The sequence below is a fragment of the Bactrocera neohumeralis genome, unplaced genomic scaffold (genome assembly GCF_024586455.1).
Source record: "Bactrocera neohumeralis isolate Rockhampton unplaced genomic scaffold, APGP_CSIRO_Bneo_wtdbg2-racon-allhic-juicebox.fasta_v2 cluster11, whole genome shotgun sequence".
Taxonomy (NCBI): Eukaryota; Metazoa; Arthropoda; class Insecta; order Diptera; family Tephritidae; genus Bactrocera; species Bactrocera neohumeralis.
In genome coordinates this window covers 4,400,780-4,416,329 of record NW_026089624.1, presented here as the reverse complement: position 1 = coordinate 4,416,329, position 15,550 = coordinate 4,400,780, and the positions used below count along the sequence as shown (strand labels likewise).

The window sequence follows — 15,550 nt, the reverse complement described above, 5'->3', positions numbered from 1 at the left end:
TTCTATATTTAAAGTCATAACAATTCAAAAAAAAAAAAATATATTTCAAAACATAAGCATGTGTTCAACATTCATGTAAGAATCATTTGAAAATTTGTCTCCTTCAAAAATACAGAATAAAATGACACAGCTACTGGCAGGGTACAGCGGTTTTTGTTTACATACACATACATATTAGGGTGTGTCATTCTGAGTCAACCGTTTTTTTTCAGTGAAAAACAGTCTAAAAACTTTCGAAAATGCGAAAAAGAAAGTCACTCAAAAGATGAGCTTTTAATATTAATATTAAGAGGTGCCTCTTTCAAATTTTCTATTTTCCATATAAATAACATGGAAAAAAAATCATTTTTTTTTGTGGTTTTTGTGGCGGTTATTGTGCGGAGGTTATTATATGTTCTGCCAGTAGGGATGGTAAACTCGATTCCGATCTACTCGAAAATCGAGTTTTCTCGTAAAATAATCGATTTTTCGGAATCGATCTTCTGTAGTCGAAGTCGATTAAGAATCGATTCTTGACATTCGAAAAATCGATTATTATTATTAAGAGCTCATCTTTTGAGTGACTTTCTTTTTCACATTTTCGAAAGTTTTTATCCTGTTTTTCTGTTGAAAAAAAAATGTTGACTTAGAATGACACACCCTGCACAGAGCAATGCAATATTTAAAAGGAACGATCAAGTCTGTGTTTTCCTACGAGTAGTATCTGGGTTTTAGCCGTCGATCTTGCAATTACTCTGCATATATATTTATGTATGTACTATTCGTTAAGTGATTTACGAAGTAAATAAAAATATAAATTGCCAATTTACCTATTCCATTATATTTGTTATTACGATAAATGATATCCTTAACAACAAGGAGCGAGCAGAGCCGAGGATTTAGACCAGTTATTTAAAACACTTTCTTCTTCCGTTTGATACTGACGCCAAGTCAAGACGCGTTTTACTTTCCTAACAGGTTATGGGCCTTTGCCACACCAAGGTAGGATGTAGAAGTTCACGCAAATTAAAAAGTTCTCTGATCGTCATTCACTTGTGAGTGGCCAGAAACGATTTTTTTACATATGGCTCAAGCAGCTCACGACTTCCAGTTTTAGACCAAATATCCTCTGGGTAGCCTTAGAACATCCGTTCGAAAGAGAGCTAAAGTGAGAAGGCGAAATATCTCCTACACAGAGTTGTGCGCTGGGTTTGGGACCTGCCACGTAAAAAATGCCCCCAATGAAAAGATACCAACTGCCTCGGATGAGAGACCCCCCTTTTGATCAAGACTACAGCAAACGAAACAAGGATTATGATTTGAGGGCATGCATCAGAAATGTCCGGTCCCTTAATTCGGAAGGTACCGCTGCTCAGCTGGTTGACGTCTTCGTTAGAGTGAAGGCTCAGATCACCGCCGTCCAAGAAATGCGATGGACGGGACAAGGACTAAGGCAAGTAGGTCCTTGTGGATTTTACTACAGTGGCCACACAAAAGAGCGCAAGTTTGGTGTGAGATCCGTGTTGGGAGAGGGAGAGGCCAAAATGCGTGCGAACGAAGAGCTTGACAAGCTAGCCGAAAGCGAAATCCCCGTATATTCTACGAAAAGATACACCGACTAATAGAGCTTTGAAGACCGGAGCGTACTCTTGTAGAATCTCCAGTGGTGATCTAGTGACTGATGCCCAGAGCATACTGAAATTATGGAAGGCACACTTCTTCAACCTGCTCAATGGTGGTGAAAGCTTAACACCAAGAGGTAGTGAACCCAAAAGATGACGATGTAGCACAATGGATTGCCCGACCATGAAGAGATTCGAAAGCAAATTCAAAAACCAAAAGGTGGGCCTCGGTGGGTTGCTGGCTGAACTATTTAAATACGGCGTCGAAGAACTGATAAGCAGCATGCATAAGCACGTCAAATGATTGAAATTCTCCTGTCGTCAAACAAACAGTCATCGCATTCGCGACTAGGCTCCCACGACACTGTCGACAGTCATAACTTCGATATCCAACGCAGAATAACTCTTTCCAACAGGTCTGAGTAGGCAATTGAGAAGTAAAGTGCTCTTTCGATGAACAAAGACCAAACTCTAGAAGACACTCATAAACCTATCCTGCCTGAAGTATGGTGCAGAGGAGTGAACGATGATAACATCTGATGGGTCGGTGTTATGAGTTTTCGAGAGAAAGGTTCAAACAGATAAAAGGAAAAGTGACAAGTGCGCTGTTGTAAACTCGGTTATATCTGCGTAAACGGTGTCTGCGCCAATTAAGAAGAAGTATTACTTTTGGCAAAATAGAACACGTATTTTTAGTTTTAAACATTTTACGTGAACATTTGTCAAAATCTAACGTACAGGAACGTTGCTGTGTTAACCGCGCGGACCGTTTTTGCTATAAAATTTGCCAGTTTATCCCTAAAATACAGGAGAGGACAATTACTAAAATAACAAAATTAGTTTATCGCAAATATTTTATCCAAGGGCCATGCTGAGCTATTGGATTCGTGACTACATCAGTAAAATCTATTTGTATCAGGAACGAAAGTGACATTTTTGGAAACCCGTAACCAGAAGCTATCCTCCTTTTCACCATACAAGATACAATTTGTGCTTGGGCCAGTCCAAATGGTGTTATGGAAAAATCGAGCTTTGCGCATAAAAGTGGAAGACTGGAATTTACTCATAGACTCCTCAAAAATCAGTTTGAAGGTGGCTTTTCTTCATAATGATAACAGAAGGCCTTTTATTCCTTTTGCGGATGCAATCGACATGAAGGAAACATACGATGGTATGACACAGATTTTAAATTCAATAAACCATATTGCTTACAAACGGCAAATATGTGGTGATTTAAAAGCCTCTCGTTGATCAGAAAAAAGTTTTATTACCTCCATTACAAATTATGCTTGGATTGATGGAAAATTTAGTTAAAGACGGAGATGCATTAATATACCTAACATCTTAAGCTTGGCGGGCACAAGTATAAAAGGATTATACATTTTATAAAGCATTAGATAATTATATATGACTTTTTAAGAAACAGAGAAATAGAACTTACTAAAAACTTGTAAAAGATTTAATCGTGCACAATTGCAAAATTGACTATGGAGTGTCACTTAAAATCTAATCTTCTTTCCCGAACATTTGGGTTCGGTTATCGCTTAACAAGGAGAAAGGTTCCACCAGAACATCGTAACAATAAGCAACGATATCAAAGGCAGATGGGATCCGGCAATGAAGGGAGAATACTGTTGGTTCCTTATCAGCGAAGCAATCAGCAGCGAAAGTCAAATATTTACTCTGTAACACAAAATGTGTATGGGATGGTAATTTTTTCAATTCAAATTCGAAATCGGATCACCTCAAGTACCCTCTCCAAATTTTTCCATTAGATTTATTGAATAGTGTAATTATTATATTATATGTTTTACGAGCGGGTTACTAATAATGTTTTATCATTCTCATGTAGTGTTATATAACTTTAAAAATAATATCTGTTTTAACATATAGTAAATATAAAGTTACTTACAGTTGTTTTCTCAAGACATCGCAAAAGATGATGGTGTTGCAGTTCGAATATGTCCTCATCCCTATAGTTATCGTCCAATTCAATTCCTGACTCTTGTGCGGCCCAACGAGCTTCTGCAGCTTTCTTCTTACTAACAAATGCCGCACCCGAAGATGCCTTAGCAATTCTTATTCTAGCCAAACGGGCTTTCTGTAGATAAAAATAATAATGATGTGTGAGTTGTTTTCAAGTTTAATATTAAATAGAGATACAAGTTATAAAACCTAAAAACATCGTGTTTTAAATATTTCCAAATGCATTTACATCCACTGTGTAAATAAATTAAAAACAATTAAGAAATTTCTAAGTTTGGGTGTAACTGAGCATTTAAATATTCGTAATTTTCAATTCACATTTCAGGTATTGTTAAACACATAAAGACCTTTGCTGATATTGCGGGAGCCTTCAACAACGCACGGCCAAAGGAGCTGATTGGAACTCTTGATAAATATGAGTTCGAAGCTAATCTCAAGCATATCATCTATAGCCTTCTTTGTGACTGAACGGTTGCGGTGGAGTGGTATTGACACTACGTAAAGAAACTGGTGGCACCACGAAGGTGGCGCTGTTTCAAAATCTCTGACGAACTCAGTGAACAAGGTGAAGTGCTTGATGCTTATCCTTGAGAGGAAATCGTTGGAGAAAATGAGCAGTGAGTTTTTTAAGGAGTGAATCGAAGTTAAGAAGAAGGGTAGAAGATGGAGTCTTCTGTCGGGAGCTTTCCATCAACTCCAGCTTCAAGCTATCAGACCACTGTATCGTCTTTCACACTTCTTCCGTATTTGCTGTGCGGATAAGCTTGCTATCAGTAATCCTCTTGCGTTCGAACACTGGAGCTCGACAAGCGCTGGTCAAAAACCAGAACTTGTTCGACATCGAGATCCTTCTGGTGCGGAGTGAACCGTAGAAGGTCATCTGACCTAATTGTAGGAGTTCTGACTGGACATTATCCAACATGTTCACATGCGGGAGGCAAAACTTTGTACGACGCTTTTTGCCCAAGCCACAGTAACCAATTTATGGTAAGCTCAAAAAGCTTCGTTGATCTATGAGGTCCTACGACCTAACCTAAAATATTTTACAAAAAAATCCGGAAGTTAGGAAATTCTTCTTAGATATAAGGTATATGAGAGCTAGGACAAATTTTGACCCCATCTTAATCATTTTCGATGCAAGTAAATTTTATTACCAAGAAACTATGTTCATTGGACTTCATTAATGTATATTACAGAGTAGCCGAAATTTTCGGAAAAAATTTAGCCATAACCACTGAGGTCTACATATTCGGCACTAGAGAACTTTAAAATTTAAGGTCTTATTTTTGAACATGAGATGGTTTAAAGACACTATTTGTCAGTTAGTCAAATTAAACTAAAGAGTTAAATATGATTTCAAATTGTGTTGTATGTGGGGAGGGGATACACATAGTTTTTAGAGACGTTTGAACTGCAGATGTAGACGTACATACATAGGTTCTGAGAGACAGTCACCCGAAATTCAATTCGTCTAATCAATATCCATATCGATAAGTTTTACGTGTTACAAATAACCGTTATGTGAACAAAACTAGTATTTTTGCTTGCAACAGGTTAATATAGCATCATGCGAATCTCCGGATTGTTAAAATAATAAAATGAATTCAGGAAATTCAGTTCTTCTTCAGCCCGTTTTATTTATATATATTCTTACCCGCTGTGCTTTTCGTTTATCAGCTCTCTGGTTCTGATGATATATTCTACTAAAGTTTGAAACAATAACTGGAACAGGTAAAGCGATCACAAGAACTCCACTGAGAGAACAAACGCCACCAACAATTTTTCCAGCAATAGTTTCAGGCACCATGTCACCATAACTGTAAGCATATAAAATATTGTTTTTTTAACCATTTTATATTGTCTAGTTTAGTGTAGTGTAGTGATATGCTACACATAATTTATGAAACCTTTCTCGAGGAGGGAAGTTCCCTATGACCTAATTAAAGAATCTTTAGTAATCCTAGACAAGACAGAGATAATGATGTCAAGTCTAAATATATTTCCTAAACGATAAGCTTTATTAAGTTGTGTTCCTTCAGGAAGATTAATAAAAATGTATGTGTATTTCCTTAGCCTTCTTTATTTATGTGTCTAACATTTTCTAAAATTTTCTTATGAACATTAATGAACTCTTTTAGATGATTTTAGTGATGGAAACATATTTTTAAAACACAGCATTGCGATGAAAAGATTTTCCGTTACTACCCGTAAAAATGTTTGTCATTCTTCTGCAATAACACCCTTAAGCATGTGCCAAAGTACTAAAAATATGTTTCCATCACTTATCGTACTTTTGTAAACTTTCTATTGATGTCAGAAATATTAAGAATTTTGAGGTTTCTGTTCATAACTTTTGTTGTTGTAAGAATTTTATTCTTGTTTTTCCATAAACTTGAGAAGTAATAAATACATTTTAAAAAATATATATTTTTATCTTATATCCTTAAATAAAACAAACAATGTAGTAAACATGTGTTGTATACTTCCTTTTAAGCCTATATATAAATACATACATAAACAAGCAAGTTCAAATATGATCATGTGCTTCAGTGCTAAGGCGCAACACTTAGTATGTGCGCCGCAGTATACAAGTAGACAATATTTATAAGTTTAAGGGCCGTTTTCACAATGTCTGCTTAGTACATTATTATTTTTAACCGCAGGTTTCTTAACTGGCTTTAACTAACAGAACGGTTATCACCAATATGCGGTTAGCCTACCTGCAGATGCCACGATGTCAAAATCGTGCCTGGCGACTTCACGTCAGGGTGGGCAAGGAAGGTATCTTTGACACAACAGGCGGTAAATTCAGCCTCCAGGAGGAAACATCCCCAAATGGGTTGAGGCTGATCGTCTTCGCTACTAGATTCCAGCACAAGAAAATACATCACGCTACCTGGCTGTCTCCGGATCGAAACTCCACCATTCAGATCGATCATGTTGTGATAGACGGCGTACGCTCCGAGTTTCTAACATTAACTCGGACCACTATCTTATTGCGGTCAAGATTCGCACCGGCCACTGTACAGAAATAATCGCACGTCAAGAAACACAAAGAAGATTCGATGTCGATAAGCTGCAATCACAACAGACAGCTGAACGATTTTCTACTCGTCTTGCAATCTTGCTCCCTGAGAGCACCTGTCAACAACTCAGTATAAGGAAACTGTGGGACGGCATTTCAAGCTCCTAACGTACAGGTGCCATTGAAACCATTGGTTTTCGGAAAAGGCGAAAGAACAGCTGGTACAACGAGGAGTGCCTTGTCCCAGCGAAGAGAAAACAGACTGCCTAGCTAGCAACGTTACAGTCGACCAATAAGTGCGGGATGGGATAGATACCGAGATTTGAAGAGGGAATTGAGACGCATTTGCAGACAGAAAAAGAAAGAGGCCGAAGCCCAAAGCATACTAAAATTGTGGAGGGAACACTTTTCCAGCCTGCTGAATGGCACTGAAAGTACAACGCCAACCCGATTCCCCAATCGATGACGATGGAGCAGACCTTCCATTGCCCGACCATGAAGAAGTTCTAATAGTAATTACCCATCTGAAAAACAACAAAGCGGCGAGCGGCGGTGGACTGCCGGCAAAGCTTTTCAAACATGGCGGCTAAGAACTGATAAGGGTATTGATATCATCGGCCGCAACACCCGCGCCGTTAGTTCTGCTTTTTTCCAGACTGGACAAGCAAGCAAAGCAAATGGGTCTGGCAGAGAACGAAGGCAAGACGAAATATCTGCTGTCATCAAACCAACAGTCGTCGCACCCGCGACTAGGCTCCCACGTCGCTGTTGACAGTCATAACCTCGTAGTCGTAGATAATTTCGTCTTTCTTGCCAACAGGTGCATATAACATGTAGGCCTTCTCAATTGCCTCTACAATTGCCTTCTCAATTGCCTACATGTTATATGAACCTGTTGGCAAGAAAGACGAAATTATCTACGACTACGAAGTTATGACTGTCAACAGTGACGTGGCAGCCTAGTCGCGAGTGCGACGACTGTTGGTTTGATGACAGGAGATATTTCGTCTTGCCTTCGTTCTCTGCCAGACCCATTTGCTCCTCTCTCGACGAACAAAAACCGAACCCTATAAGTCACTTATTATTCTCGTCCTACAATATAGTGCAGAAACAACTGCATAATAAATAATGATAATGAGTGACAAAAGAATCCCCGTGTAAAGTAATCGGTCGTCACTGTGAACGGACGTATTTTTTCTCTGCTCCGCGTTCTATTATTTATTCTATATTAATGCCGTATGTTTGCGGCCATAGAGTTGATCGTACTCAGTCCAAGATCAGCTGCTATAAATGTAATCCATTCTTCCACTTTTCGTTTGTGAATTTATCACAGGCTGATGTGGATTTTTTGCTGAAATCCAAAAATGCTTTTTATTGTAAGGTGTGCGCAGTAGTTCGGAGAAATTCTAGGAAGTAACTGAACCTTTGTTGGAGCCTAATAATCCTAATAAGGTAAATGCGGTGCTTAATTCTCTGGTTTTGGAAGTAAATTCACTGAGAAGTGAACAATCGAAGGCGCTCACATTAATATCGGGTGATTTTTTAAGAGCTTGATAACTTTTTTTAAAAAAAAAACGCATAAAATTTGCAAAATCTCATCGGTTCTTTATTTGAAACGTTAGATTGGTTCATGACATTTACTTTTTGAAGATAATTTCATTTAAATGTTGACCGCGGCTGCGTCTTAGGTGGTCCATTCGGAAAGTCCAATTTTGGGCAACTTTTTCGAGCATTTCGGCCGGAATAGCCCGAATTTCTTCGGAAATGTTGTCTTCCAAAGCTGGAATAGTTGCTGGCTTATTTCTGTAGACTTTAGACTTGACGTAGCCCCACAAAAATAGTCTAAAGGCGTTAAATCGCATGATCTTGGTGGCCAACTTACGGGTCCATTTCTTGAGATGAATTGTTCTCCGAAGTTTTCCCTCAAAATGGCCATAGAATCGCGAGCTGTGTGGCATGTAGCGCCATCTTGTTGAAACCACATGAGTCAACATTTAAATGAAATTATCTTCAAAAAGTAAATGTCATGAACCAATCTAACGTTTCAAATAAAGAACCGATGAGATTTTGCAAATTTTATGCGTTTTTTTTTTTAAAAAAATTATCAAGCTCTTAAAAAATCACCCGATACAACAACTTTGTGATGATCGAAATTCATTAATCGTTAAGCATAACGAACTTAATAGCATAAACAGCCAAAAACGTAGACCCGTGGCCCGTGTCAGCTGATACGACCTAGCTTATGGGAGTGCAATGTAAGTGAACAGCGAAAAACGCTACTCCCTTCTCTCTTTGCCGTAGGATGCCGTAGGAATCCACGGCATTTGGATTTATGCCGTAGAAACGTGTCAGCTGATTGCTCTCTCACAATGCAGGGTTGCCAATCTCGATATACTGTAGTAATTATAAAAGTTGTATTCAATATGTTTGAAATTTTCATAAAATAACTCAAAATCAAAGTCGAAAGCTATTATTTATAAATATATAAACTATTTTTTTAATAGTTTGCTTTCAGTTTCGATACTTTATATTATAAAAAATTGTAATTGAAAACATAGATGTGTACAAAACTATATATGCTTATTGAGTAATGGCAACATTGTTCAAATGAAAACAAACAAAGATGGCTGATTTCAGCGTTTTTACCACGGGCTCAACTTTTAACACATTTTGCTCGCTAAGGAAGGAAAAGGAAAGAAGGGAGTAGCATTTGGATTTTTGCCGCAGAAACGTGGCAGCTGATTGCTCTCTCACAACGCAGGGTTGCCAATATCGATATACTGTAGTAATTATCAACTTTTATAATTCAATCTGTTCAATATTTTTGAAATTTTCTTAAAATAACTCAAAATCAGAGTCGAATGCTATTATTTATAAAAATATAAACTATTTTTAATAGTTTGTTTTCAGTTTTGATATTTTATAACTTAACGATTTTCCTACTGATTGAAAGAAAAAAGCTCGATTTTGGTCAGCACGACCTTCTCGTTATGACTTTATTTTTAAAAGTGATTTTTACAATGTTCTTAATCTAAAAGCTTAACTAAATGCACCGGGCAAATCATAATTAAATTCCACGAATTCGCTAATTTAGGTGGCGCGTGTGCTGACAGTGCGTCTGGGCTGTGCTGTGGGAAACATTGTGTAACTTGAGTTCCATATCCACTCTACCTGCATTAGTAAGTATTGCTGATGAATTAGTTTATTATTTCGGCAATGTTAACAAATGCCATGTTAACACTTCCCCTCTTAAAAGCTTTCGTCATCGAGCGTTGTCAAAAATAAGGTAAGTTGTTGAAATTTATGTATGTTGGCTGATCATTTGGGGAATCTTTGATTTGATTAATCCTGAGGTTTGTTGCCGGGATCTGGTTAGCATCGCTATTGGATGAGATGCTTATTTTATTTTGAGATTTCTTCCAAAATTTGCAAGAAATTATTGTGACGATGGAGGAAGCTGCAACTGCTCCAAGCGAAAGTGAGCCGTTGGATATAGTTGCTGCCTTCAGGAGATTTATTCTTCGAATGTTACTTATATGGAGTTCTTTCAAAGCTTCTAGTGAAAGTAATTCAATTCTTTTTTTCTCAATTGGTGCGGGTTGCAGGACTGCGGGGATAGCGGGAAGTGGAATTAAATCGAGGGTAATATAAGTTTGACCATTGATTTTGAGCGTTGAATTATGGAAATTGATGAGCTGCGTTCCTGACAAGTTTTTGATCATTCCGTCAGCATATATGTGTCTTCCTTTCTTCTTCTTTTTTTCCTTTTAAAATTTTATTATGTTCAATATTAATAATAGATTTATCAGATTTAAGAACAGGTCTTAATATAATTTTTTGGAAATTTTCCTTAAGAGTTAATGGTATTTTTACCAAGTAAAAAATGTTCATATTTTTGCTAACAATATTAGAATTCGATAATTCTAATGCCTCTTCTGCATTTTTAAATGGAATTTCATTATTCTCTACTTTTTCTAAAGCAATTTCTTCTTCATTTAACAATAATGTATTCAAAATATATTTTTTCGCCCATTGTATGGCGTATTTTACGTTAATCAATTCTTCTTTTATTAATCTTATTCTATTTTGCAAATTAATTATTGTTTCATTTTCTACATCCGAATCTTTTATTATATATTATTATAAAGTTTATTTTATTTATTATTATTAATTTCGTTTAGGTTACTGGATATTATTTCCAGATCTTCATGATCGGGGGATCCGGCGATTAATTTCCAAGCCGTTCCCAAAATATTTATTGATCTTCTAGATCTTTTTTCAAACGGTTTAATGGTTTCTAAGATTTGGAGGGATTGGGTTAGTTCGTGCTCTAGGATAGAATATAGGATAGTGTCCTTAAGTATGTCCGAGTAAACGAATTTACCAATGTCCGTCAGAAATTGTTCGTATTTGTTAAGGTCTATTACGTGTATTAGTCTAAAGGCTCCGTTCTAAATTTTTGCTAGTCCGTCATTTATTGTAACTAATTGTGCGTTCGAGTAGTTGTAGATGTCCGTTGTCGCAGTGGCATCGTAAATTAAAAGACATCTGAAAGAGAGAGGTTAATTTTGATTTTTAATATTACCTTTATGGACTATTTTTCTTGATTCTGTTAAAATTGTTGAATTTCTGTCTTCGTACCTAATCTTTTGTTTATTTTCACATAAATAATTTCTCCTGGGTGGTAAATTTTTATGGGATGTCGTTTTTTGTTATGATAAGAAAGGTCTTTTACTTGCTTGTTTTTTAATTCCGAGATATTTTCTTCCCTTGCTTTTTCGAATTGATTTGGATGCGTGGAGACTGTTCTACCAAAAAATACCTCTATTGGTTTCTTTTTCGTGGTTGAGTGAACTGTATAATAACGCATTATTTCCGTGAGTGTCGAGTGAAAACGCTCTACTTGACCATTAACGGAACTTGCACAAGGCGGTGTTTTAAAAATTTTTATGTTAAGTGTGTCTTCCAATAAAAATTTTATAGTTGCTGAGTTGAGGGATGTTTCATTGTCAAATACGACCGATTCAGGTACGCCAAATTGAAAGAGTAGTTCACGAAGAGGTTCTTTAACGTGCTCTATTGCTCTCGATTTCAGTTTTTTGGTTTGCGCATATTTCGAAAATTTGTCTATCGCTCTTAGGACTATATTTTTACTTGTTATGTAGATATCGATATGTAAAATTTGTCCTGAATATTGGGGTATAGGCGTTTCACCTAATTCTGGTTTGCTAGGATGACGATCGTACTTATTTTCTTTACACTATTGAATTATGCTATTTATTTTTTTCGTCATTGATGGGAAGTAGAAATTTTCGAGAATTTGAATTTTATTTTCTCGACCGTTTCTATGTGCTCTTTTCTGGGTTTTGATTATGATTTCTTCCTGTTCTTGTTCGTTTGTCACGTCCTGAACTTGGAGCTGTGTGAATCGGATTTTGTAATTGCTAAAGTTTATTGGGTATATTTCTTGAATTTTCCCCATGATGCGTTCATCTGTTTTTATACAGTTAACTACAGAGGGATTAAGGTATCTTTTGAGGCGGTTTATTAGTATTTCTAAATCGTATCCTGATTCTTCTAAAATGTGTTTGTGGTACGTAGAGAATACTATTTTAAACTGGTAGGTTGAAGTCGTACCTGTGTTTAAAAATAGTTGGTTTTTAAAAAACGTTCGTAAGAGTTTCAACATGAGAAATTAAATTGTCAGAAGAACTCTCGTCGCTGCGTTGGGTTATGGATAAGGAGTTTATTGGTTCGGGTGGTGGCATTCTTGATAGAGCGTCGGCGACAACATTATTTATACCTGGTTTGTAGTTTGATTATATTCCTCTAGAATGGATTTCCAGCGTTTCATCTTCGCATTATTGTTTTTGTTACTAAGTGCCCTCGTTAAAGGCTGATGATCTATAAATATCTTCACTTTGGCAGAGCCATAAAGGTAGTTTCTAAAATTGTTTAAGGCCCATATTATGGCCAGAAATTCCTTTTCATTTGTAGCGTATGATTCTTCTGTTTTATTGAGATATCTGGAAATGAAGGCAACAGGTTTTTTATCCTGTGAAAGGACTGCACCGATGGCATAATTTGAAGCATCGGTAGTCAAATGGAATTCCTTACTGAAGTCAGGGTATGAGAGTACAACATCATCGGACATAAGGGATTTTTTAATTTTGTTGAAGGCATCTTTTGCTTCATCATCCAATTCAATATTTATTTTAGCGGATTTGTTTTTGGATATACGTCCCTCTTCCACTCTTAAGAGTAACGTTAAAGGTTTGGCCAGCTTGGCGTAATCCTTTATAAAGCGGCGGTAATAGCCGGAAAGACCTAAAAATGAGCAGAGTTGCTTGATGGTTTCGGAGTAAGGTATCTTAGCTATCGCTTCCACCTTTGCAGGGTTTTTTGTTATTCCCTTTGATGAGATAATAAAACCTAAGAATTCGACTGAGTCCTTAAAAAAATGGCATTTGTCCAACTGTATCTTCATGTTGGCTTCTTCAAGCGTTTTAAAGATTTGTTGCAGATGGAGGGCGTGCTCCTGTTCGGAGTTGCTGAATACGACTATGTCGTCAATATACACGTAGCATATCTTGGCAATATGATGACGAAGGATGTCATCTAGAGCGCGTTGGAATATTGAAGGGGCATTTTTGAGTCCGAATGGTAATCTCGTAAATTCGTATTTACCATTATTTATTGAGAAGGCGGTCTTCTCAGTATCGGATTCCTTGAGTGGGATTTGGTGAAATCCGCTTTTTAAATCTAACACGGAAAAGTATTTATTGTGTCCAAGTTGAGACAGTACTTCGTTAATTTGGGGTATTGGGTAGCGATCTGCTACAGTAATTGCGTTAAGCTTGCGGTAATCGATTACGATTCTATACTGTTTATTGCCTTGGGAGTCGGGTTTTTTTGCTACAACCCAAACGTGTGAGTTATACGGTGACCTTGATGGCCGAATAATACCATCATCTAACATTTTCTTAATTTGAGATTCTACTTCGCTTTTTAACGCCATTGGATAGGGATAATATCTTGTATATACTGGGGTGTCCTTATTTGTTCTAATTTTGCCTATGAGTTTTGTAGTATAAGTGAGTCTATCGTTAGGTTCTGCAAAGAGTTGTGAAAATTTTTCCACTAAGTTATTGATTTTGGTCTGTTGATTTGGTGTCATGTGATCCTTTTCGATATTAATTGCGTTTACTGACTTTGATACAAGCTGATTGATCTTTACTGTAGTATTACCTTTTATTACCATGAAATTTTCTTTGACATGAATAACAGCTTCGAGATCTTTAAGACTGTCATTTCCAAGGATACCATGAAACGAGCGCAATGATGGAAGAAGGTAAAATTTCAATTTGGTGTCTGCGTTAAAAAGATTTATAAAAGTGTGTTCCTTTATTTCAATGTCTCCTGCTATTGATTTGGCGAAGAAATTTGTTTCATTTTTAATAGGATTGGGCACGATAGAAGGTTGTATGTAATTTTTCGTTGATCCAGTATCTATTAGAAATTTCACTATATTTCCACTCTTCAACCTGCATTGGAAGTAAGGCAGCGAAGAGTGATTCATTCTAAAAAATGTAAACCTGTAGTGTCAATATAGTAGTCGTCCTGTCTTTCCTCATCATAATAGTCAACGTCATTATCTGTGAGTTGGTCAGTTGGCGTCTGAGGATATTCCTCTTGATTTGGGATTTGCACGGGTCTGAATTTATGTGGTAATTCCGCTGTATTTTGTTTGGTACTGGCGGGTTACCAGTCAGAGGTCTTTTGTTGGTCGGGTCAACGGGACGTGGTCTATTCATGTAATTGGTATTTCTGGTACGCTGCGATGGATCGACATCCATCGGTTCTGGTCGCGGTAAGGAGTTTTGTAAAGGTCGCGGTGGTGGATTATTCGGTTGTTGTGTATATGGGGTTAGCTGTTGCTGGTATTGATACTTCGGTTGTGGCGTTCTATAGGGCATGGTTGGATTCAACCTTTGCTGGGGAATGTATGCCAATTCTGAGTAGAATTCGCTGTTAACCCTCCTGGGGGGAAGGGGTGGACGAATATCCTGGCTTTTTCTAGCTTGGGTATTGCTGTTTAAGGCGTAGAATGAACGGTAGTTCTGATTCTCTAGTTTTAAACATAAATGGAAAGCTTGGGAGAGATCCGCTGGCTCCTTCATGCCAAGTAGTCTAGGTAAGTCTCCTCTTAACCGACGTATGAAGGTATCAAGGGCTTTATCCCTATATGTGCGCGTTAACAAATGTACGGCTTCGGCGCCGGCTTCCATGCATCCTAATTTGTTAAGGATTTGAGAAAGGTGAGAGTACACTCGCTGGTAGAATTCCTGGATTGTGGGGTTACATTGCACAAGTGAAGTAATTTGGTACTCCAGTGTACCCAAACCGCGCTTATCTGCGTAGTGAAGCGTCAGACATCTGGTGATGGCCTTCCAGTCGAGCGGAGTATTGTACGACTCCAAAGCAATGTCGGCATTGCCTACAACCTTATTGCGAATGACATTGAGGATCCCATAATATTTGAGGGTTACTCTTTGTGGTTCGTAGATCTGGAGGATCCGATCTACGCTCTTCTTCCAGGAGTTGAACTCCCCTGGGTTTCCCGAGAATTCCCGGAGACATCTCACTACGTCCGGTACCTTGTCTAATTCGCTAACGTTATTTGCGAAGTTAGAGTCAATTGAAATATCGGAAAAATCTGAAAAATTCGAATTTGGATTGAGGGCGGCTTGAACTAAGTTTCGCCCTTCTTGTTTAAAAATGTTATTTACAACCCCTGTTATTATATTCGTCAGTTGGTCCATGTTAAATGTGTTCGAGGTGGTAGGAGCTGGTTGAGGAGGGAGTGGGGTGGTCGGACGAGGTTTGAAGGATTAGCCATATTTCTTAAATATGTTTAAAAGTTTGACTTAAATTTTGA

The 15,550-nt window shown here is 37.5% G+C and overlaps 1 protein-coding gene across 15 annotated transcripts in view; it reads right to left on the bottom strand.

The window, feature by feature from the left end:
• The window catches only part of LOC126765677 (potassium voltage-gated channel protein Shal), a 129,042-nt gene that overhangs the window by 82,599 nt on the left and 30,893 nt on the right, over window positions 1-15,550 (bottom strand). For all 15 annotated transcript variants that reach the window (XR_007668517.1, XR_007668518.1, XR_007668516.1 and 12 more), the window contains 2 exons: window positions 5,242-5,404; window positions 3,514-3,702 (listed from right to left, as the gene is read on the bottom strand). Coding sequence is in view for 11 of the 15 variants with exons in the window: in XM_050483385.1 (XP_050339342.1) it covers window positions 3,514-3,702; window positions 5,242-5,404 (352 nt within the window). In the remaining 4 variants the exon portion in view is untranslated. The remainder of the gene's footprint in view (window positions 1-3,513; window positions 3,703-5,241; window positions 5,405-15,550) is intronic.